Genomic DNA, 23,844 nt, shown 5'->3' with positions numbered 1-23,844 from the left:
GGAGTATGAGTATATTATGTTTGACAAAAAAGATGTTACAGTTTTAATCACAACAGTTGCATGACCAAACTTATTAATATACATAAATTTTGTTTTTGATATGTGCGAGTATTTATTCACCTTAAACTTATATTTTTTCCTTGATTTTATTCACCTTAAACTTATATTTTTTCCTTGATTTTATTCACCTTTTGATGTTACAGTTTTAATCACAGCAGTTGAATGACAAAACTTATTAATTACATAAATTTTGTTCTTGATATATGCAAGTATTTAATCATCTTAAACTTATACTTTTTCCTTGATTTTATTCACCTTTTACTTTTTTAGGCTTTTTAAAAGTTATAAACCGAGTAAAAGCGAATGGATTGGGAGTTTTTTTTTTCCCTTACATTATACATAATTGATGAATTTAGAATGAAGAGAGACAAAAGGGTAACCATAAGTCCAAACTCATCATGTCAAAAATCATATGGATTTGGAAAAAAAACAAATTACAAAGAAAATGGGGACATTTTTTAAAAAGTAGAGTACAAAATTACAAATTATACAATATACGTATGAGAACACAAAAGTCAATTAATTTGTTGCAATTATTTACAAGTAAAACGGTAGTAAAATGACAAGAGCTATAAAAAAAAAATGGAAAAAACATAATAATAAGAATTTTGACTTGAGAAAAGATGCTAGTACTGCAGCAAAAACAAAAGTAAAAGGGGTGATGATGATGGACAAAAACTAGAGAATAGAGACAAGAAGGTCGAAAAGCAAAGATCCAAGAAACTACTACTACGTATTTGAAGATACATTGAATCCCTAAAAGACAATAATATGAGATTTATTTGATTCGTCTACACTCTACCCTATCTTTTTATCTTTTAGGATAATGTTTAAATGTCAACATACGGAGTACTCTCCTTTTATTTACACTAAACTTTCTCATTTCATAAGGAGTATTCCTTCCATCTTTTCAAGCGATACACTAGTTTAGTTTTAATGCAGAAATACGAAGAAAAAAATATATAGGGTTTATAGATAATGTGGTTAGAGAATTAAATTACTCATATTAAAAAGTAATACAATAGAATTAGAGAAAGAATAAATATTGTAAGATTGAATCGTTAAGAGAGAACTGATTCAACATGTAGTTAAAAACGAATTAATAAATATTGAAATACGAAAGTGCTCACTTAGATAAACGAATGTTTAAAGAAATTATGTCACTTAAAAAAAAAAGAGCGGTAAAAACAATCAGATAATTAAGAGTACTTATGAGATAACATGTACATTAGCAGGTTTGAAACTCTATTGTTAGTTTTTTTTACTGATTTTCTATTATATTAACAAATAAATGCGTGATGGTGTAGGCTGTGCAGCTCAATTATATACTCAAAACAAATATATGGAGTGAACAAAGTTAGAGTTAGAAAGAGGTACCCAGAAATAGTAGGAGTGGTCGAGTGGATGTAGAGCTCAGAAGTGTTCCAATTCGAACTGAACTTAGAAACAAAGGCCCTGACCACTAGGTAGGTAGGTGCATCTCACTATCTCAGACCATGCAAGCCCACATGTCTTGTAATAATCAAGCAGGAGTCTCATATCAATTTTTCGAGCTTATGCATAGCTTGATGTCGTATCATGCCGCCAGGCCGGACATTTGCGTGCCAACCCAGCCCATACCAAACACTAGTTACAACCATTATACTACGTATTTCCATTACTTTGAACCACTTCTATGTCCTGAGTCTGTGGTTATTAAGCTGTTGCAAATCCAATTGCCAGACATTTTAGCTCAACGATAACAATTCAGTTTAAAAGCTGATTAAAATCATTACTCTATGTTGTACTACAAAAATTCACCTTCAACACAATCTTATGCTAGAGCCAAGTATTAGTCTTGGAAAAATGTACTAGAGCAAATTTAGGAAGATCGGCCTAAAATCAGATGCCCATATTCAAGTCCACCAAAAGTTAAAACTTTGAATCATTTCATATTATACATATTATTGTTCATTTTTCATGCACCCAAACAGGCGGTGGAAAAAAAACAAACAAAAAGTATATGTTGAAGAAAGTTCTGTGCAACAAATGCTAAAAATTCCTATTAACATTTTTAAAAAACTATTACAAAAAAATTAGAAAGAAGCTAAAATACACTCTGGTCAAATTCACCTGAAAACTACTGATTCTATCTGCAAACAACTACTGGGATTTCATGCTACCGTTTTCCTGGCTCAAAGGTGTAGTTGAACCACTCCTCCTGCTAGCAGAATGCCCAGTAATTGTCCTCCCCATGAATCTCCCAGCTTTGCTTAGGCCACTTCCCACAGCTCCGAAACCTGAACCAACAAGACCAACGCCAGCTCCAACACCAGCTCCAACACCGCTTCCCACCATTCCGATCCCGGATCCAACAAACGATGCGGCTCCATCAAGTGCATCCACAGTGCTCCCAATGACACCTGCTTCCTTCATCTTCTTTTTCTCCTCAGCCATCATTTTCTCCGCTTCCAAGGCAGCTAATTGCTCTTCTTTGTTGAATGGATGATACATCACCTAAAGATAGATCAACAAATGTATCCTCGTTAATTGCCAGCAACTTCACATTTCCACATGTAAATCTTTAATAGTTTCTATACACCATAAGATATTGAAGCAGCTAGCACTTTCATCATCAATCATGCCATAAAGGATTGGTAGCTTAAATTATGAATAACTACTACCCTACAAGTCATGCATAACAGGGAAACATAAATTTCTAATGGGAGGATGGCCTGTGAGCGAACCAGGATTATAAATGTCTACAAACTTGGTGATATAGGGGAGAAAAAACAAAAAAGGTGATACCAAGAAGAGGACAATGGAAGTCTAGTATTAAAATTTAGAATTACTTTCGTACCCAGAGGACTAGACATACCAACTTATCATGTAACCCAACAATGTATCACTGAACAATTACTCAAAACACAATGGTAAAAGTCCTCTTGGCTGCCACACACGCCCCTGCACCCACCTGACCGCAACCAACCCCCCCCCCCCTCTCCAAAAAAAAAGGAAAAAAAAAAAAAAAAAAAAACCCTACATACAGAAGCTGCATCACGTCAACTGGGCAACGAAACTCACATATCTAAAAATAATAGAATCAGCACAAGTGTACATGCAAAAATCAACTGTCAGATTAAAGAACCATAAAGCATAAGATGAATTTTTCAAGTAAATTGTGGCACCTTGAGTGTAATAGTTCCTCTGTCCTTCTTATCTTTCACCTTAGTCATATCAAGTGACGGTGTCAATCTTAGTTCAACTTCTTTAAGACTATCAGGTTCCAGATCAAAGAGAGGCAATTTTGTAATGCCAAGTTTCTTGTCCTGCCCAATATCCTTGTCAAATACCTGCATGAGGAAACAAATCACTCCCCATTCAATCAAAAGACTGGTATGCCTGCCTGAATTTCGCTTCTTCAATTTATAGCAATTGTCAAATCCTTTTACAAAGTTGAGAATCTACCTTTCAGCCAGATTGACTAAAACCAAACATCTTATTACAGTTTTTTAGATGCTAATCGCATATAACATGTTGCCCTATCTAAATGCACATGGTGTCTAGACCAATGTCCAATTACATTATTACACTAATGAATATTACAAACCAATACAAAGTTCATACTTCAAAACATAAATGCGACCAACACCTAAAATAGGACCCAAGAGCAAGTACCATGGAATGACAAAAGGCTGCCAAAACATGATGTACCATTGTACAACACTTAAATGTCACTGAAAGTTGTCGAATGTGCAAGCACACTCTACGATTCATACATATAGATTATTGAAAACACATGCTAGTAGATTGGTAGAAGCTACACCTGTCATGTAGATCTACCTGCAACTAGGTAAAACAACAATGTCTTGTGCTTTTAATATGTAATAATGTGCCTTTTTTATTTTAATATTATGTGCTTTGATTACACGGAATTGGATCGTAAGGGATGGAGGAGGAAGATTTTTGTCGATGACTACATGGAATAATCAAATTTAGTTCATGTAGCCGACCCCATTTATGGGATTAAGGCTTTATTTGATTAATTTGATTATGATGTTCATGTTTTTTATACTATCATCAATTTCCAATTATTGTCTATGTGCTTTTATTTACTATCAATGTGCTTCTATAATAATGTTTATGCATTTATCTTAATGTTTTATGCTTTTTTTTCAGTACGTTTGTGCTTTTTTTTTACAGGAAAACTACTTGAACTAACCCGGTTGAATGTAGAACTACATGTAGCCGGGTGTATGTTATGATTTGCAGGTTCCCAGAGCCTCTTGAGGTTTTGAGAAATAAAATCACAAAACAGTGAATCGTTACTATTTGTCAATATTTAAACTCAATGGTATACCTCAGCTAGAGTTAGCTACAGTTTTATATGGGGTAGTAGCACAAGGAAAGCAGAATGACTAAAAACTCACAGAAAAAGAAAGTGGAGATGGAAGGAGGAAATTCAAACCTCAATGATAAGTGATTGTGTTTCCTTGTCCTCTGCAATCACTTCAAAAGTTTCATTCCAAACTGGATTGAGATTGTCTTCAACAACCTTTGTCTTAACCTTGAAAAGTGGACGTATATGCACAACTGTATAGGGATCTGACTTTCCAATTAATTCCTTGTTCTTCAAATCATTGGCTTTCACAACTGTCACGGTCAATTTGCCTTGGGGTTTAAGCTCCAATTCACTGCAGAGTAACCAGCAAACAAGATATAGCTTAACTAAAAGATAGTGAGAAAATTAGAGGGAGAGGAGCTAAGAGGCCCACAATTCAAGAAAATTCCTCAAAAATGTGAGAGGGAGATGTAGACTGGGAAAGTTGCATTACTCAATTGACAAAAGGCTGGTCTGAGAAGATGTCAACTATTTAAGGATAGTTTTTCATCAGAAGATTACGTCATAGAAGCAAACAAATTCCACAACATAAATATATATTGCACCACAACGAGAACCTATTTGATAGAGATGGGAAATGAAAGAAATCATAACAAGTAAAACCAATTATTTAGCTGAAAAAATTCAAGCTAGTTCTCATTATAATTCATAATATTCAACTGAGAATATACATAGATTAGCATATAGGTCCTGTTTACAAGTGAAAATGAGCTAGGAAAATAGGATACTTCCTATATCATAATCTTGGTAAAAAGAAACTAGATGATAAAGCACATACTAAAGCCTAATATAACTGATTAAAGCAAGATACCTAAATAAGTCCCCAGGCAATGAGGCCCACAACCCATGACCAATAAATTTTAAATTCGATCTTCAACAATTAAGGAGACACAGGACATAAAACCGATAACTAATTCAAAAAACAAAAATTTAAAATAGAATAACAAAATTCATAATGTTATAAGGGAATCCCAGCATGACTTACTGAGTTACACAAGGTTATTAAAAAATTAATAGATCTGAAAGAATATCTTCAAAGAAGATCAGAACTTGATATTTACCACAGATTGCATTCGCCAAACTGCCTACAAGCTACAACCCCTCCCTATCCACCCACAACTTATGCAACCAAAATTTAATCTTCAATTATTCACAAGGCAAGGGACTAGATCACATGTAAGGCTTCTATAAGAGTAAAATTTTCAAATTAGTAGAAATTTCAGATGAGAGGGTCTTTCTCAATTTAATCACTAAAAAATATAAAATGGATATTAAGGAATGATGTGACCCATAAGTCATTATATATAATGATTCTTAACTACCTTCAACATAATGACTTGTTTTGTAGCACATTCTGTCTCAGTTGACTCTCCTCCATGCTGGTTTCAATATCTCATGCTTATGCTTCTATCTCTTTCATCTCTTTACCATTTAAGCTTACAAGTTATATTAACCCTTAACACTCTTATCTATTCAAATATTCATAAACATTAACTACACAGCTCTAGTCAACAAGAACAAGCTAAGACACCAGAAACGGCTGTAGAGACAAGCACAACTATCCCAACTCTTTCTAACGTACTACAAGCCACGATTGACGGCACGGTGACAACTATAGATCTAACAGCATTAAAGGGGATGATTATCTGAATTAATAATGATCATCAGACACCAGCGCCCTCACAGTGTATAATTTATCAAAGTACACATGTACACAGATGGTAAGTAACAGATAAAGATTGAAATTCAAAAGAATTTTCACACCTACATCTTTAATTTAACTATTGCAGGGTCCCATCCACCATAAACTGAAACAAATCAGGACAATAGTAAATTTATTATTACCTTGTATCCACTGGAATACCACCAATTGGAACAACAATCCTGTGAGGCCATTGCAGTGTATCTGTTACAATTGTGTTCACTGTATCCTGCACAATTGTAAACAAAGAGCATATTCATATGTTCAAGCTACAATATCTTCAGGTTATAAACTAGGAGTTTGTATATACATAAGAATTATCAAAAGACCAGATGATAAAACTTGCTTACATCAATCATGTCAGAAATACCAGGTAGAGCTGTTAGACTCCCACCAACCGCTTTCAAAGTATAATCAATTCGAGGCTTTGGCTGGTCAAAATAAAGATGAGCATCATTCAAGTTACAACCCCCGTAAAAGAATCAGTAAAATAACTTCAACCTTCCATAAATTCCAAACAAGATCTACCGAAAAGGGAAAGAACAGGCAAATTTACATCTGAAAGTAGCGCAACAACAACAGCAGATATGCAGGGAATCTCTTCTGCCAGTTGGAAAATAACACGGACAACCGTAAAAACTTGAAGATCTTTGAACTGCAACCACAAACAAGTGATGGCCAAATGAGACAACATTTGGGAGTGTAGATGAATGAAATAAACTTTACGAACCAGGAGAAGAATACAGAAAATGGGGAGTGAGGAAGTACTCCTTTAAAAAAGGCACCAACTGACCTGAATAGGAATAGAAGCAACAAGTGCAGCTTCAACACCTATAATGATGTTGGGGTCACCACCCCATCGAAGGTCAATATCCATGACTATTTGACTCTTCTGGAAGCTCTGGACACGTATACCTGCAGTGGTTGAGAGAATGCATGTAAGCGTACTCAAAATAGTATACATGAAGCAGCTTGACTACACCAGACTTGACAAAGGAGGAGGCATAATTGTCCAGAAATCCAGAAGGGGTACATAAATCCCAAAAGCGCTCCCTAACAACATCCCCATCAATATCATTTCCTTCTACTGCTATTGGCGGAACTGACAGGCTAACAAGCATTCAAAGATAGAACAAACTTTTTTACTACTGAAAACAGCAAATTGCCTCATGACTGCAAAAATCATCCATGAGGAAGCAAACTTGGACAAAGCATTTGAAGTAATTCTGACATTTCAACACACTAAATTCAGAAGTAATATTGATTTAAAATTCCAAAGCTATACACAATTTTACACAAGTTAATCATATAAACCAATTATGTCTTAGATTCTATCACCGCCAATATCAACAATATGTGTCTTGCATGATTAACACTGGAAAAAATCTTCAGAAACAAAGTATCACAAAACCCCTCCATATTAAAGGATCATATGAATGAACAAAAGCAAGTTGTTAAATAATACCTTCTATTTTAGGGGCAACGGTACCAAGAGTGAGTTTAGTGAACTTCATTGAAGTAATTCCAGGAGGACGATATTGTTCCAGAAGGGGTTCAACAGACTCCCTTATTATCAGCTCTGCCGCCTAAGAATAATCCAGAAACACATATCTCTTAAAATCTAAAATTATAATCTTATTTTTTGTAAATAAAGAAAAAAGAAAGAAAAACCTCAAGTGGAAAAAAGGAAAAGCTGAGTCTCTCCTTTTAAATTCTGGGCATAAAATCAGAATATCCGAATTCCCTTTCAGAGCATAAGGAAATTCAGTACATAAAAAGGACCATTGAAACCCATGTGATAAAAAGCTCATAAGAATCATAACACAGTGATCAATGATAGCCCAATATCTAAAAATACCACAACTGCTTTATATTTGGGAGCTGTGCTTATAGTAAAGAACTCATTCCAGAGTTACAGAGTTCATAATAATGTCGCCCTACAAGATTCAAACCAATGGATGGGACTAGAACTTTATTGTATACAGCATAAATTGTTAGCCTTCAATTACTAGGAGAGGCATCTCTTGATTTGAAAAAACATTAGTACATGCCAGTTTACAGCAAATGAGTGAAGAATAATTTAGATAGGGATTTGGTTAGGCAGCCTAAGGCCTGTTATAACATTTACAAATAATAGTTTAAGAACATCTATTTATAAATAATAATAAATAAATAAAACCTATATTGCTGGTTGGAAAGATATGGGATACAATCATATAGCATTAGTTATCTCCAGTTTTGAGCACACACAGCACAAACTAACTGTATTGTACAAACACCACTGCTCTCAACACCTTCCGAGCTCCCACCCTCCCATAGTGTGTAATATGATCACTCAACTGTTAGATCAATGCTTCAATTCAGGGATGCAAAATCATGAATATTCATTAGACTTTGAAAGCCAAATGCATCAACTATCAGCCAAATTCATGTAAGCTAATCATTCAAAAACCTTACCCCCCCCCCCCCCCCAGCCCAGAAAAAGAAAACAGAGGTTTTCATTCATTATCAATTATGATGCATAAAAGAACTTACATCAGCTATATACGGCCACAACTTGTTCAGCTGCTTGTTCAGCCATTTCACCTGAAAAAACATCAAGATAGTACTCCAAATCAACAGAATTTCAATAATTCAGCCTGCTTTCAACCATATAAGTTTTTGTGACTTCTCTTCAATGAAGATCATAATCAATGAAAATATTTTCTATCTTATTAATTTTGCATTTTGATCTTTCTACACTATGTCGATAGGAGTCAAATAATAACATATAATAGAAGCATAAGAAAAAAAAAAAGAAATAACATGACAACTTGCATCTATGTTTAAGAGTAAAAGCAGGCAAAAGAAGATTATCAAAGTAGAACCTGCTCAAAAACAGGAAAAGATATCCACTCCGGAAAACTTTCACCACAAATTTTCTTCAACTCTTCTCTGCCAAGGGAGGCAAGAACCTTAATATCAGCTGCCTGCATGACAATGGAAGCAAATAGAGAATTACTCATATATACAATACCAAAATCCTGACAGCCAAATTTTTTTTAATCCTGAACAACATCGAAGTATAATTCTACTCAAGGAGCATCACCAGTCAAAAGCAGTTCCACTAAGAACCAAAACACAAGTAAATAGCACTGAGACAGCATCATGTCAAAGTTCCCAGTATATATATCATTTAATACCGTATAGATGTAATAAACAGATCCAGGCATAAGTTCAGAACTAAACCATAAGTAAAGCAAACATTCTGACTCATCAGTCAATATTTATCAAGGGTTTCCAGTAAGCTATTAAGGGTAAAGTAATATATCATGCAACCTGAGCTATCACTACTAGAAAGGTGAACTGTAGTTTTAAGCTCTCATTTCATAAAACAATAATCACCACAGAAAACCTTTAGATTTCCTGCCAAGGCAAGGTTTGGGGAAGTATAGACATTCGCAGTTTCAGCCTCTAATCTGTCAAAAACTATACCTAGAATCGACAATCAACATTTTCACGCAGTATGAGTACCAAAGTATTGACATGATAGCAAATTCCTTTCTCTAAAGAGAGTCCCACTATTCATTACTCAGTTGTCAACTACACCATACACATGATCAACTAATCCTCTGAACCTACAATACTCGAAGCAGCCCTCTTTCATCAAAACACAGGCTACCTCTCTAACCCCAATACACAGAACAAATTTAGTACTTTACAGAATATTTATCCAGCTCATAAACCTATCAATGCTCAAAATAAGTGTGCAATTTTAACTTTTGGTATGCAGCACAAGAAATTTTTCATCCTAATCCCACAATTCAATTTTCATAAAAATTAAATAACCATATAGGAAAAACCTCGAATTAGAAAGAAACAAAACAAAACCCAGAAAATATAGAAGGCTAAATGTTCAACCTAAAATCAACAAAAATATTCAGTAAATTTCAAAAACCAAAAACCTAAAAAGAGAGAGAAATTAGTCAAGGAAATGAAATAAAACCTTGGCAATTCGTTTATTGCTTCGATGCTGCATCATCCGATGCCAACCAGCCATCAATCCGATCCCAACTATTACACCCAACATCATACCCGAAATTAAACCCATTTTTCCCACCTATAATTTCCCTGCAAATTCAAAAAACAAAAACCCAGAAAAAAAATCAAGAAACAAACAAAAAATTAAACAAAAAATCAACCAAAGAAACACATCAAACCAAATTAAAAAAAATACCCAGATGAGAAAATAAAAAAATAAAAAAATCTCGAGAAAAAAAAAAGGGTAATCCACAATTACAAAATGAGAGATTAATAAGGAATAATATGAAAAAATCAAATAACGGATCAAAAAGGGTAACTGAAATGGTGAAATAAATGACAGGGTTTTGAGAGTAATTACTGGGAATTAATATAATTGGAAGAAGACAGAAGTTGATGAGATTTATGGGATGATTTCGTTATCAAAGTGGACCTGGAATTATCTGAAAAACTGGGATTTAAAATGGTAGTGAATTTAATTAGTTGATAATCACAACACACTAATTAACCCGCTAAAACGATGAAGTTGGACTTTGTGATTGCCATTAACAATGTTATCACACCCTTAAGACAAAATCGTGGCGTAGCTTCAACCTGCAGGAAAGAAACACCCGGTGTTTGGGAATTGTTTTCAGTAATAAAAAACATGAAAACTGTCACTTTTTTTAATTTTAATTTAATTTTTCTACAAGAAGTATTTGAATTATCTATTGTAGTGTCTTAAAAATCCACTTTTACAAATGTTTTTTTGGATTAACATGTCGAGTAAAAGGGTTTATTAATTTATTTATCAAGAGAAAAAAAAATAGTTTTATTTTCTTTTGGGTTGAAATGGTTAAAACATAAATGTGTAGTTATCTTTAATCACAAATTCTTATATATGGCTAGTCATACTGTGTAATAAGCTTTTACGGGAGTTAATTCGTCAGTGTTACAAGAGTTACTTGGCTAGTATTATAAGGGTTCCGGTCAATATTACAAGGGTTATTTGATTAGTATTATAAGAGTTATTTTGTTCTTTTACAATCAACCACGTGGTAAATGTGCTGATCTTTAATTGGTTAAGTTCGGGTTATTTGATAATTTGATATATTTGTTTTAGGATTTGAAGTTCTTTTAATTGTGAGCTTCACTTAACTTTTGTTTATTTTAAGTTGGGTTTGGTTTGATCGTTTTATCATTTTGTGTACATTTTAGGTCATTTTGTTGAATGTGAAGAAGGGTCAGCCCAATCGGTTTTATGTATATAGTATGTGACTTGCCCCTAAACTATTAGTTTTTATACTACGTATTTAAATAAATTTGGGCACTCGATCTAATTTAACCTAGTTATATTTTTTAATGTTTTTATTTTGTAAAAAATACACATATTTTGTAGTATTACTCTATGATCATATTCATATTGTCTAATTTTTCTTATTTTGTCATAAATATGTACCAATCGAAGATTCACCTAATTTATGATCAACTTACATGCGAATCATTCTACTTCTACCCACAACGCATATCCATTTCATACATGTGTATGTGCTTAATCGAATCTGTCAATTGATAAGGTAGTGCATTGATTGTTAGTACCCTTAATGGCCTAAATGAAAACTATATATATTACAAAATTGTAGGTTACAAATTAAAATTGATAAGGTGGTCGCCACCACCGCTTCCGTCGATATCAGCTCTGAAGTAGCCCCTTCATCTTAATCTCTCTTTAGTTTTGAAGGATGATTACCGAAAAGTGGAAATTTAACAAGATTTTTCAAAATTTGATTTTTGTATCATGCATGTCGACTTTAATATTATGGGTTTTTCCTTTGATTTTGTTTTCTATGCTTCAATTCACTTCAATTTGTGGTTGGTTGGAATTCTAGGGTTCCAGGCGGTGGATTTTGAATAGTCATGGTTCTACCGACTTCGCCGCCTTCACCGTCACCACCGTCGCCTCCACCGCCATCGGCTTCGCTGCTCGGCCTTCGTTTGATTGACGACAAACTAACCTCTTTGGGTCATAATGTTTTACAGTATTTATTTTTACTTTAGTTTAGCTTCCTATGGAAGCCTTTTGTATAGCTTATATGAGAAGCTTTAGCTTGTATTTAATTTTTTTTTTTTTTTATTTTTATCCTAATCTATTAGTCCAAACCTGTGATAGGTAGACTTTTAGATTTTAATGATCCTTTCCTGTGATAGGAGGATTATTAAACCGTGTATTTTACCTTTCAAAAAAAAAAGTTTAAGTATAAAAAAACTCTTATACTTCGTATGTACAGTACGTAGTATATATTTCGTTGTGTCACTTAAAAATATTTCTAGATCCGATATTGTATAGACGCTAATGCTATTCTACTCGGAGTGGTTTTTTTTTTTTAATTTTATTTTATTTTATCCAACATTATATAGATGCTAATGCTATTCTACTCTTTTTTTTTATTATTATTTTTATTTTTATTCTACTCGTAGTTTAATCCAAAGAGGTATCACACTATCACATCAGGAAAATAATTAAAGTATACAAGTGTCTCCCGCCAACAATAATTTCATGGCTCCTTACCGACATCTAAATCCTAAAACTACCCCTCAAAATTGGCCTTCGATTATGGGCTTGCTTCAACCATTAAATATAACAAAGCTCAAACCCAAAACAATAAGACAAGCCCAAATCACAGCAACTCCAAATATTCCATCAGCTAGCCTCTCTACTCCGTTGTACATGCTTTCTCCTTGAAAAGCCGGGGGAGGCTCCGCCATTGGTGGAGGAGTGTACAGTGGAGGTGGAGGTTGATTAAGGCTTGGGGGTAGGCCCAACCCTTGACCAACCTGAATGTCAAACCTCATGCCGTGTTGGCATTGAACCCCATCCTCGGCATCAGAGAAGAAGTAGTTGGGGCCCACTTTAGTCAGTGGCACGGAGATGGTCAATGGCTGATCAAACTTGGTGGCACCCGAGTTGAAGACGAGGGTGTCATTGTCGGAAGAGTCATCGGAGGTACAGTTGTTGTAAGTATTAGAATTGTACGTTTGGACCACTGTTTGATTAGTGTTGGTATTGAAAACTGCCAAAAAAAAATAAAGTGTGGGAAAGTTTGTTAGTGTTGTGCAAATTGAAATGATTGTAACAGTAAATTTTCCCGGGTTAAACACAAGGAAAGAAAATGATAGGGATATCCAAGTATTTACATTTGGACACTTTGTTAACCACTACTTTTAATGATTATTAGGAATTTAAGATTGAATGACAATCATAATTTATACGAAATATATTTTTCAAAAAACTTGTTTTTTATTTTTTTTCTTATAAATTTTCAGTTATGGTTTACTTATTTTGACATTTTGGCACCTTTTTTTTATTTTTTTATTTTTTTTATTTTAAATTTTAGTTATTTACTACAAATCTACAATTGTCAATTTATCAAGACGTATTTCATGACAAAATACAAAATACATGTTGCATTCTTATTAGTTTGTAAAATACTTGTCATATCAAAAAAATTAATTCATGATAATGAAGGATAGAGTAGGAATTATTTCAAAACACCTTATAATACACTGATTCGATTCTAAAGCTACAAATTCGTACTTTATAAAAAGGACGAGTATTATACATAGAAAAAATATTCAAAATCAAGGTTACTTATTCATTTCCTATTCATTTACTCCTCTATGAGTATTTATTTTGATCAAATGAGATAAAAGTATATTATTAATGTTTTATCTTCCTTATTTTTAGCTGTATATCCGAGAACAAGTGAAAAGACTACTTTAGTACGAACACTAGAAAAACCATAAATATCAATTGATGAGAACGAGGAATAAGTCAAGTGGTTAGAGCTTTCTTCCCAATTTAAAGAAATTTTGGGATCGATTCTCCCTCTTTCTACCCTTATGTCTTTCTAAACACAAAAAAAAAAAAAAAAAATTAACATTAACTGACATCGGACTTATACCACATTTGGGCCATAAAAAAAATACTTCCCTATGAGCCCAATACATACAGCCGCTTCCCTCCCCAAAAAAAAAACAACCGTAACTAGCGCATCTGCGCACATTTATTCCGTAAAATATCTACTAATTAAATTCAAACACGTAACTTTCCTCAAAAAAAAAAAAAAAAAAAAAAAAAAAAAAAAAAAAAAATCAACAAGATTGAGATTAATTCTACTCCGTAATTTACAATTTGAGTTAACTCAATCAATAGCAACATTGCATTTGAATGTGATTCTCAATTAAAAATTAACGATTCCAAAATTACATTTTTCGAACAATAAAAAATTAATTGCAAAAAAAAAAAAAAAAAAAAAAAAAAAAAAAAAAAGGAGATGTTCCTTCGGGGACATCTGATAAAAAAAAGGAGATGAGATGAGAAGAACTTACTAAGATAATCGCCTAGGTTGAAGGTTTGAGTGGCAGCCCAAACGGAGTAATTAGTAGAAGATATACTGGAAGTACTATTAAAATACCAACCCGATGGCGGCGGTCCTCCCACCGTGTGATTGGTGTAACTTACGGCGGATGTTACACCAATCGCGGCGGTTATAACAGCTAGATATGCAGCCATTGCCGCCGCTTTGGTCGACATTTGTCTGTTTTACTCTTGTTTAGTTTATGTGGATGGTTAAGATTAATTTGAGTGAAGCTTATCGCTGTAGGATGGTTGTTGAGTAGGAGTAGTATATTTGGAAATTGGTAAGAAAGGGAAAGGAAAGAACGTGGGGGATGACCACTGCTGCACTTTTGGCATGTGACTTGGAGATGGGTATACTCGTTCCGTTCTTTTTTGAAAGGACTTCATTATTGGTATGTGAATTGGGGGACGAGTGTACTCTCTTCGTTCTTTCATGTTTATTTTTAAAGGAACTTAATTATTGGTATCGTTGATTTATGTAATTGATTGATTCATTAGTGAGAATTGAGCAAACAGGACAATTATATGTTTCCTATTGGTTGTATTATGAAAATGTTGCAAAATCTAGGGGCATTGAAATTAGAAATTGAAGGAGTCAAACATACCCTTTTTTTTTTTAATGACAAAACACTTTACACAACTCCATGTATCATACATTCATACTCTGTAACATAACTAATATCACTCACAACATAGTTTTCAATTGTTATACCTCATCCAGCAAATTTAAAATGCATGATTAACACTTCTCTATTATCAAAGACTGTTAAAAAATTTCAAACATGAATTAATCTATAATGGAGAACACAATAATTAAACATTCACTAGTAGAAAAACTGCTATTTATAACTGACGAAATTGACTTTTAGTAACTGACATTGTTGGTTGCTATTGCCACCATTACAACTAGTGAAAATTATTCGTAACCGGCTAATATTAGTTACTAATAATGTACTATTCGTAACTGGCTTAACCTAACACCAGTTACAAATAGTCTATTTTCCAAGTTAAAAAGCATATTATTCGTAAATGGCGTTCAATTACGCCGGTTACAAATAGAGTATTATTTGTAACTGGCATAGCCTAACACCAGTTACGAATAGGGCTTTTTTTTTAAAAAAAAAATAAATAAATAAAATAGAAGCAGTAGTAAATTCCTCTACTGCCAACACTTGTACACTACATTTTTTTTTTTTAATGTGAAGACCATAAATTTAATAAAATACAATAATTATCAATCTAACCAATATAAGGCCAAATTTAAGCGACATCACATATACATCATCAACTCTACAATAATACTGAATTGATGTACTTGTAAATTACAAACATGTCTCTCACAATTCACAATAAATAATACTCTATAACTAAAAAAGCTAATTAGTTAAATGATACAATGGTCAACTTTCAAATTTTGACGATTTTGTCTATGTCAGCTTCAAATTATTTTCAACTGTAAAGGACATGTCATCCTAAAAGAATAGAGTGATAAGAGATGTACAATAAACTAACAAAATATATAGAATGTCTTGTAGAAATCATCCTCTCGTAAGCTCGTTCACCTTTTTGAAGGTGCTTGTATAATAAGCTTGAAATATTATTGACTCCTGTATCCAAAATCCACCACCTGCCAAATGGTTACCTCATAGACTAATTTCAAAGAATCTCAAGAATCGTAGCTCATGGGAAATCTTAAAAAGTTCTAACAATAAAAACAAATTGATTTCTTAACTTTTTGAATCTTCAGAACATTACAAGGCCAATGCAGGGAACTATAAAATGAAATTAATCAAGTTAGATGGGAGGGAGGGAACTCCACAAATGCATCCAACAAAGACAACACATAATAAGTTCTACCAAGAGCTATAATGATAAGGAATTTGAGAGCCTAACCCCAAAGAGTATTCACCTCAGTAAGAGAAAATTATTGAAATAAGAAAGATGCAACATAAAACTACACAAGTATATGCTCCAAATGATAGGGTCTAACCTCAATATCTCAAGATACAGAGCGCAAAGTATCCTATGAAACCACCAAATTTCAACTATAAAGGACAAGTCATCCTAGAAGAAAGAGTTTTCTTAGCAATTTAACAAACTTGTTACTGTAAAAAAAATGAGGTTATAAAGGACATGTCATCTTACTGTTCTCATGGGAACCTAGAAAGGCAACAGATTAGAAACTCTTTTACTCGGCACATTTTTTATTAAACAAAGAAATCATTATAGGGAATTTACCTCTTTAGGTAGATTCACAACATGAATTATTTATTCTCCACTTCCTGCATTTGTCACACTGCACCCATTCATTATCAAGTTTGCATCGAGCATGGCCTTTTTTCTGACACAAATACAAACATAAACTAAGGACATCAAGTTATACGACTTAAACTGCTGAAAATTCTCATTGGCTTTCAAACACCACTATTTGTCTATGCATACCTTCAACAATATAGCCAGTTAAAGATTGACATAATTACTACTACCGTTTCTTATTATTTACAACAAATTAAGGATTATTATTTGTGAAACGAAGGTAGTATAATATATCAACTTAAAGTAACCTGAAATTAGCATCAACAATCCCATTTAAAAAAAAATTTAACATTAAGAATAGTATCTAACCAATTTGTCTAGTCAATTGCTAATCCAGCAAAGTAATTCTTCTTAGCTCTTACTACAGACCAATTGACCACATAGAATCTCACCAGATAATACTATACCAGACAATAAAGGGGCAAAATAAACTTGGTTCACAATCTTAAAATATGCAACATTACCAACAACAAAAAAAAAAAAAAAAAAAAAAAAGATTATCAAAATTTCTAAATGATTATGTAATAACTCTTTTTCCAATGAGCCTTAAGCACCGTGTCAAATGATCATTCCTGTAATAATTAGCCTAAAGCATAATAAAAAAATTCCCATGGTGATTTTAGCAAGTTTCACATCTTTCTTAGACTTAGTAAATAAAGTGACAGTTCTATACCTATCAAGTAGTATATATCTAATAAATTTCCCAAGGTGTCATGGTGATTTTAGCATGTTACAAATCACATAGGTTTGATCCTTTGCAACAACGTTTTTTGTTCTAGAGCAGCCCTGCTCCACAAGTGATGGATCAAAACCAGTACCAGCAACACTGCTACCTAAAATTTCATGCAATTGATATGAAAGACATGATTAATTAATATAATGCTAAGATTAAGGTTGGCAAACAATGCTTATGATATGAATATTGACATAGGGGAGCAACTAGCTTCCCTAAACCGATCTAATAAGAAAGTTAACCGAAAATTGACGTAGATATAACTTTATCATCAAGAGTTTTTAATTATTATATAATTCCATAATTTTGAATATTAATACTTAAGGAGACTGATTGAAAAACAAATAAAATGGCGCAAATACAAAGCACATGCAGAGTAAAGGGAGCTTCTATGTAAAAAGGAGCTGTTTCGGGTGAAAACAATCGGACCTTTGGATGGGCCCTTTTTTAGGGTTAAATACTGAACTCGGTCCAAGTTATGACTGGGCCGAGGGTTTCCTGCATAGTGAACACACGTAAAACTGGCCTCAGGGGTTGTGTCGAGGAAGGCCCCTCCAATGCCAAAGTCAGTACAGTGTCAGAGAGAGAAATTTATGCAAGAGAATTAATTGCTTGAGGCTTAATGTGGATCAATGTAAAGAAAGACAATTGAAGGCTTTTATACCTTGCTTGATGGATGAATGGGCCTTGAGATCAAGTGGGCTTGCCACGTTGACTAGACCATTGACTGACTTAGCATTTGGACTGGAGAGTTGAACTTTGCTTTTGGGTTTTTGTAATTAAAACATTTGAACTGGCCAATTAGAGAGTGAATTGGACCCAAACAACTTGCCCCCCAGACCCGATTTGGAAGCATGATGGGTCGGGTTTTGACTTGCAAAATGGAGGGAAGTAAATGGTTTAATTAAAATTTGAATCTAGGTAGTTATTGAGGCAATAACAGCCATTTAGAGAGTAATTAGGAAAGTTGGAAGGTTAGTGGGTGTTAGGTTTACAGTGAATTCAAACTAGAAAACACTTAATAAAACGTGTGGGACAAAACCTAAGTAATATGATCACACTAACGATGTAATGTAATTCAAACAAACACAACCAAGGTGTTACAATCAAGTATTAGAATATCAAAGAAATTACAGAAAATTTCTAAAAGAAACACTAATATGAAGGCTTAAATACTTGCCTAAACTCCAAGCCAATCAACCAAGCATGAACATGAGAACTGCAACGTCCCTTGAGACTATGATCTTGATACACTGTCAAAGGCGTATGAATACTTTTCTAAAGGGATTAATTTCCCCCACACGATGCTTGGGTTAATCCGGAAATTCCCTTTGAGATACAATTGACAGCACTTTCCGTCCTTAGCACAAAGAATCGAAAACCGATGGATGATTCACAAAGAAGGATAAAATCAAGAGGTTTTTCTCTAAATAGTTTGCAAGAAAATTTTGAGAAAAATAGAGAATTCTTGGGGAGAAGATGAGAAAATAATGTTCTGTTTTTCTTTCGAAAAAGAAACTCATTACATATAAAATAGAATCAACCGTCGTATAAAACCGCAAAACGGCACGAAGAGCGGGCGCGAGCAAAGAGGCGCGGGCGCGCCACCACAGCAGCGCGGGCGCGCCACCACAGCAGCGCGGGCGCGCCACCTGCCCGCGCGGGCGCGCCTCCTTCTTTGCCCAAAAACTCGATTTTTCCAGAAAGTTAGCGCGCTTTTAGCGCGGTTTTGGGCGCGGGTCGCGCCATGCCATGACGTGGGCGCGCCTCCAAACTTTTCCAGATTTTCCAGAAACTTGTCGCTGTTTATGCGCGGTTTTGTCGCGGGTCGCGCCTATCTGGCGCGACCGCGATTCAGTAGAGCGAACGCTCCACTTCGACACTCTAAATTATCAACAGTGGGTAGTTAATTAGGGAAGTGTTTAACGGTTGCATTGAAGTGGAGTTAGTGGGGGTTTTAGTGGCACGGACTCCTAGAATTCTGCTTCTTGAGAACCTTTTTAAGCCACTCGTCCCACCCTCTCTCATCATTTCTTGCAAATCTTCTTCCGTTCTTCGCTAATCGACCCTCGACAAAACGCTTTTCTTTTTCCGAAGATACTCTGCATTTCTGGACCTGAAGCCAAAGTTCGTTACTCCGAGTTTGTAGATCGGCGAATTCTGCTTCCGATAAAGGTAATTTCTCCCGAAGATTCTTCGGATTTCTTAAATTTTTTAAGGCATCACCTTTTTTCTCGATTTCTCGATTTTTCGGATAGAAATGGCTCAAAGACTGAGGGAAGAGACCAGTAGTCGCTGAAGAGGAAGAGGAAATTCCTCAATTGTTTCCTCGGCGCAATCGATCACTTGGGCTGATGCCGCCTTTGAGCAATCGAACCGGGGCTTCTTCAAGCGAGGCTCCCATTGCTGCGGTGCCGTTGACGTCGGTGCCTTTTCGAGGCTCGGAAGAGGCTAGCACCTCCAACAATGGTTCGGCAACTAGACCTCAGGAGTTGCCTGGGGCCACAGAGTGGGATAACCCCCCGCGAAAACTATGGGATGATGACCACCACTCCGTATGACTAGTGGGTCAACAAGAGTGCTCTCCATTGCCTAACCGAGCAAATAGAAGTTTTCTATGGCATTATGGAAAGGATGGGTACTGGTGCCGAATGCCCACCGCTGAGGAAAAAATTCATCGGCCCCATTGGGGTGTACACCAAGCAGTTGTAGTTCGGGCTCCGGTTTCCTCTGCACTCCTTCGTAGGGTCGAAGTACTGAACGGGTACAACATCTCGTTGCACCAGCTAACCCCCGCCGGCATTCGAAGAGTGATGACGTTCCTTTGGGTGTGCCTTTTCTATTGGTTCGCGCCGAGCATCCATGTTTTTCGAAAACTCCATAAGCTGATGCCGAACCAACAATCAGATGAACATCACGGTGCTAGATGGTGGCGGATTGAGACCCAAAGGGGGTACCTTACCACGTGGTCGAATGATACTTTGGATAAGGACTAGCGAGGCTAGTGGATCTGGGTTCGGGCCCCTGCTGAGGAGGGTCATCCGAACTATTTTGGGGGACCGAGGTATTTGAGCCAGCTAGATCCTCGGATGAGCATGATTGGGCCGAATGAGTTCAATGCCGAAGAAAAGGAGCTGCTGACCCTTTTTGGCAAGAATAGGAATCCGGGGGGCACTGGCCGAATGACCCAAGTGCCATCAACTTGGTTGCGCTGTTATCACTACATCTTCCAAGAGAAGATGTTCGCTGCTGTTGGCCTCAGCCGAAAGTACCAAGATAGTAAGGAGTTCGGCTGGGGCCGAAGGATTAGCCTTTTTCATTTTTTCAGGATTGCGCAATAATTCTGTCATCGTCCACTCTAGTGCGCTTGATGTTGTATCTGTTCCCGCTATAAACAAATCCTAGGAACAAAAGTAAATTGCTAAATGAGAATACACTTTATTAATTTATTTTTATATACAAGTATAAAAGTATATAACAAAGAGAAAATCAATTAATAATATTCAAGGCAAAGATTAGTTAAACGAACTTACCACGAGCATATGTCTAATGTCGTCAACACTCAATTCTTGATCCTTAACAAGCTTTAAGTAGAGTACCTTTCTTTAACATCTGTTGGATCTTGCAACCTTTCGATAATAATTTCCTCAAAAATTCCAAGCAGCTTCTTGAAGTAACCCCTTGTTCTCTTTAATGCTCCCTGCAAATCCAACTTCTTAAGTAACGGGAATAATATACAACTTTAAATTATGCAATATTTTTTGGTTAAATCTGTGCATCGTACGGGCATTAATCTAATATATCCTAAATCTATGACAAATATTATCATTCCATAATATCGATCACAACAAGTTATCTTAAAAAAAATCACTTTCAAATAAGTTGCAAGATTCCAAACGAAACTTGTATCTAGCCGCGTCACATTTGTCCATTGTCAAAAATGTATGTGCTGTTTTTTTTTTTGTTGTCTGAATTAATAATTGCTTATGTCTTTAATGACAATAATAAAGTTCCGTTGGTATTTTTAGATTTCATGTTGGTATAATTACTATACCATCCAATATGAGGTCTAAATATACCAACAAGATTATTGGTATTTTTAGACTTTATGTTGGTATAATTACTATAACAACATGAGGTATAAATGTACCAACATACACTACTAGAATGACAATAGTAATTATGGGCATGGACTTTCTCGTTTTATTTGGTCACCATAGCCGGCTGTAGCTAGAAATCAAAACAGAACAGTATGTCTGAATAATCCTGGGCACCGTGCCGTGCCGGGCCGCCGCGGGCCGTGTCTGGCGGGCCACGGGCTGGTTCGTACCGTGCCGGTCGTGCCGGCGGGCCCAGGATTTCGTGCCGTGCCGTGCCGACCATTTTCACAGGCCAGCCCACGGCACGGCACGACCCTCGTGCCTGGCGGGCTCGTGCCGTGCCGGCCACGTGCCGGCCTGCGGGCTGGCCTGCGCGGGCTGGTGCAGTTTTCTTTTTTTTTTTTTTTTTTTTTTTTAATGACAACATTATAAATTAATAAGTTTATAATGTATATAAGTTATAAAATTATAATTATAAGTTTTATAAGGTAACTTATAAGTTTATAACTTATAAGTTATAAGTTATTAAGTTATGAATTTTATAATTATAAGTTGAATATTTATGTTTTATAATTTGTATATTCAATATTTATATTTATATATTTACTTTATACTATTACTTTAAAATTTAATGTTTATGATTTATTAGTAATTGGTATAATTTTTTTTTTTAATATGAATTTACAAATTGTAACAAAACGGGGAAAAAAGGCAAATTGGACTTTGGATGTGAATAATGCGTACTTTATATTATTATTACTTGAGTTGAGAAAATTGTACAATGATAACAATGATAAAAATCATACAATGATGGTATTAAACAAAACTTGGAAAATGATAAAATTGATATTTTTAAAATCGTACAATATACAATAATTGTCTATTCTTCTTCTCCTTCTTCTTGCTCGTCTTCGTCTTCGTCTTCGTCTTCGTCTTCGCCTTCGCCTTCAAGGTCATCGGCTAGTTGCATAGATTGGGAACTAGCCGAACCCGAACCGGAAGCGGAGGTTCCTTCTTCGTTGTCGTTGTGTTCGTAAGAACGGTCTTGTGAGCGATTTTCCGCATCCAACCAATCTTTGAAACACACGCACATTTCTAGTGTTTCGGGTTTTAGACTTGTTCTTCTATCGTCTAAAACCCTTCCGGATGCGCTGAAAGCTCGTTCGGAGGCGACGGAGGAAACTTGGATAGCAAGAATGTCTCGTGCCATTGCCGCCAAAGTTGGATGCTTCGAGCTTTGTTGTTTCCACCATGCAAGGAGGTCGAGGCTGTTTATCTCATCGTCGTCCATGCCTTTGGTGAAGTCGTAACTCAGGTACATCTGCAACTCCGAGACGTCGCTTTGCGTTCTCCTGATTGATGAATCACCTGAAAACCTTGAAATCAAGTTAGTAGCTTGTGAAAATAAATGTTTGGCCTTCTTACTTACGTTTTTGGATGGTTGGGAAGGCCCTGAGCGAGGAACGGTGCCATATTTGGCTTCATAGACTCTATATAAAGCAAAAAACTGATCCTTCACATTAGTCTTATAGTTTTCTACATCATCGTCAAGAAACATGCATTGAAAGTAAATGTCAACTAACATAAATGTGTTTTCATACTTTTGCCTAGGATCTAATATGGAAGCAAAAATATAAATCAAAGGAATCTCACTATAATATTTACGCCACTTTTTTTCCATTGCTGGAAGATACTGATCATAATCACTTTGATCGCGATGATCAGCGAAAAGTTGGGCGAGTAAGCATGCATTAGAAAGAAAGTTTTGAGCACAAGGATTGTAAACAGTAGAAAAACAATACGTCATGTTATATAATAACTGTAAAAATTGCATATATCTTTCACAGTTATTCCAATCATCATCATACAAAGCATTTTGTGGAAATTTTTGGTTGTAAAATAATGTTAACGGGCCCTTGTACTCAATTGCCTTTGTTAACATGTCATAGGTGGAATTCCACCTAGTTGGGCAATCGGTTCTAATTTTTATTACCCTTATCTTTTGTTGTTTTAGAAAACTCTTCCATTCTTGGTATCTCATGTTAGAGCTATTAATAGACATAATAGCATCTCTGATTTTGCTGTAGTATGGGCCAATTGCCCGAACTCCATCCTGTACACATAAGTTAAGTA

At 35.2% G+C, this 23,844-nt stretch overlaps 2 protein-coding genes across 3 annotated transcripts; both read right to left on the bottom strand.

Moving 5' to 3' along the window:
• Positions 1-1,932: 1,932 nt before the first annotated feature.
• On the bottom strand, positions 1,933-10,793 carry LOC110695727 (synaptotagmin-4-like). Of its 2 annotated transcripts, none has more exons than XM_021872956.1 (12): positions 10,525-10,793; positions 10,129-10,253; positions 9,011-9,112; positions 8,679-8,729; positions 7,609-7,729; positions 6,937-7,058; positions 6,700-6,798; positions 6,494-6,574; positions 6,287-6,372; positions 4,508-4,733; positions 3,228-3,392; positions 1,933-2,556 (listed from the first exon to the last, which is right to left on the bottom strand). In XM_021872956.1, exons 2-12 carry the CDS (start codon positions 10,231-10,233, stop codon positions 2,203-2,205), a joined length of 1,512 nt encoding a protein of 503 aa, XP_021728648.1. In that variant the 5' UTR covers positions 10,234-10,253; positions 10,525-10,793; the 3' UTR covers positions 1,933-2,202. The 2 variants fall into 2 exon arrangements, with proteins under 2 accessions (XP_021728648.1, XP_021728655.1); XM_021872963.1 differs by lacking the exon at positions 10,525-10,793 and adding an exon at positions 10,360-10,518 and having other exon boundaries at positions 2,203-2,556.
• A 1,787-nt stretch (positions 10,794-12,580) lies between these two features.
• On the bottom strand, positions 12,581-15,296 carry LOC110695718 (cucumber peeling cupredoxin-like). The gene is made up of 2 exons (XM_021872948.1): positions 14,532-15,296; positions 12,581-13,213 (listed from the first exon to the last, which is right to left on the bottom strand). Exons 1-2 carry the CDS (start codon positions 14,734-14,736, stop codon positions 12,768-12,770), a joined length of 651 nt encoding a protein of 216 aa, XP_021728640.1. The 5' UTR covers positions 14,737-15,296; the 3' UTR covers positions 12,581-12,767.
• Between the last annotated feature and the right edge of the window lie 8,548 nt (positions 15,297-23,844).

The sequence above is a fragment of the Chenopodium quinoa genome, unplaced genomic scaffold (genome assembly GCF_001683475.1).
Source record: "Chenopodium quinoa cultivar QQ74 unplaced genomic scaffold, ASM168347v1, whole genome shotgun sequence".
Lineage (NCBI taxonomy): Eukaryota > Viridiplantae > Streptophyta > Magnoliopsida > Caryophyllales > Amaranthaceae > Chenopodium > Chenopodium quinoa.
Note: the sequence above shows the minus strand (reverse complement) of the source record. Positions and strands in the feature narration are given on the sequence as shown.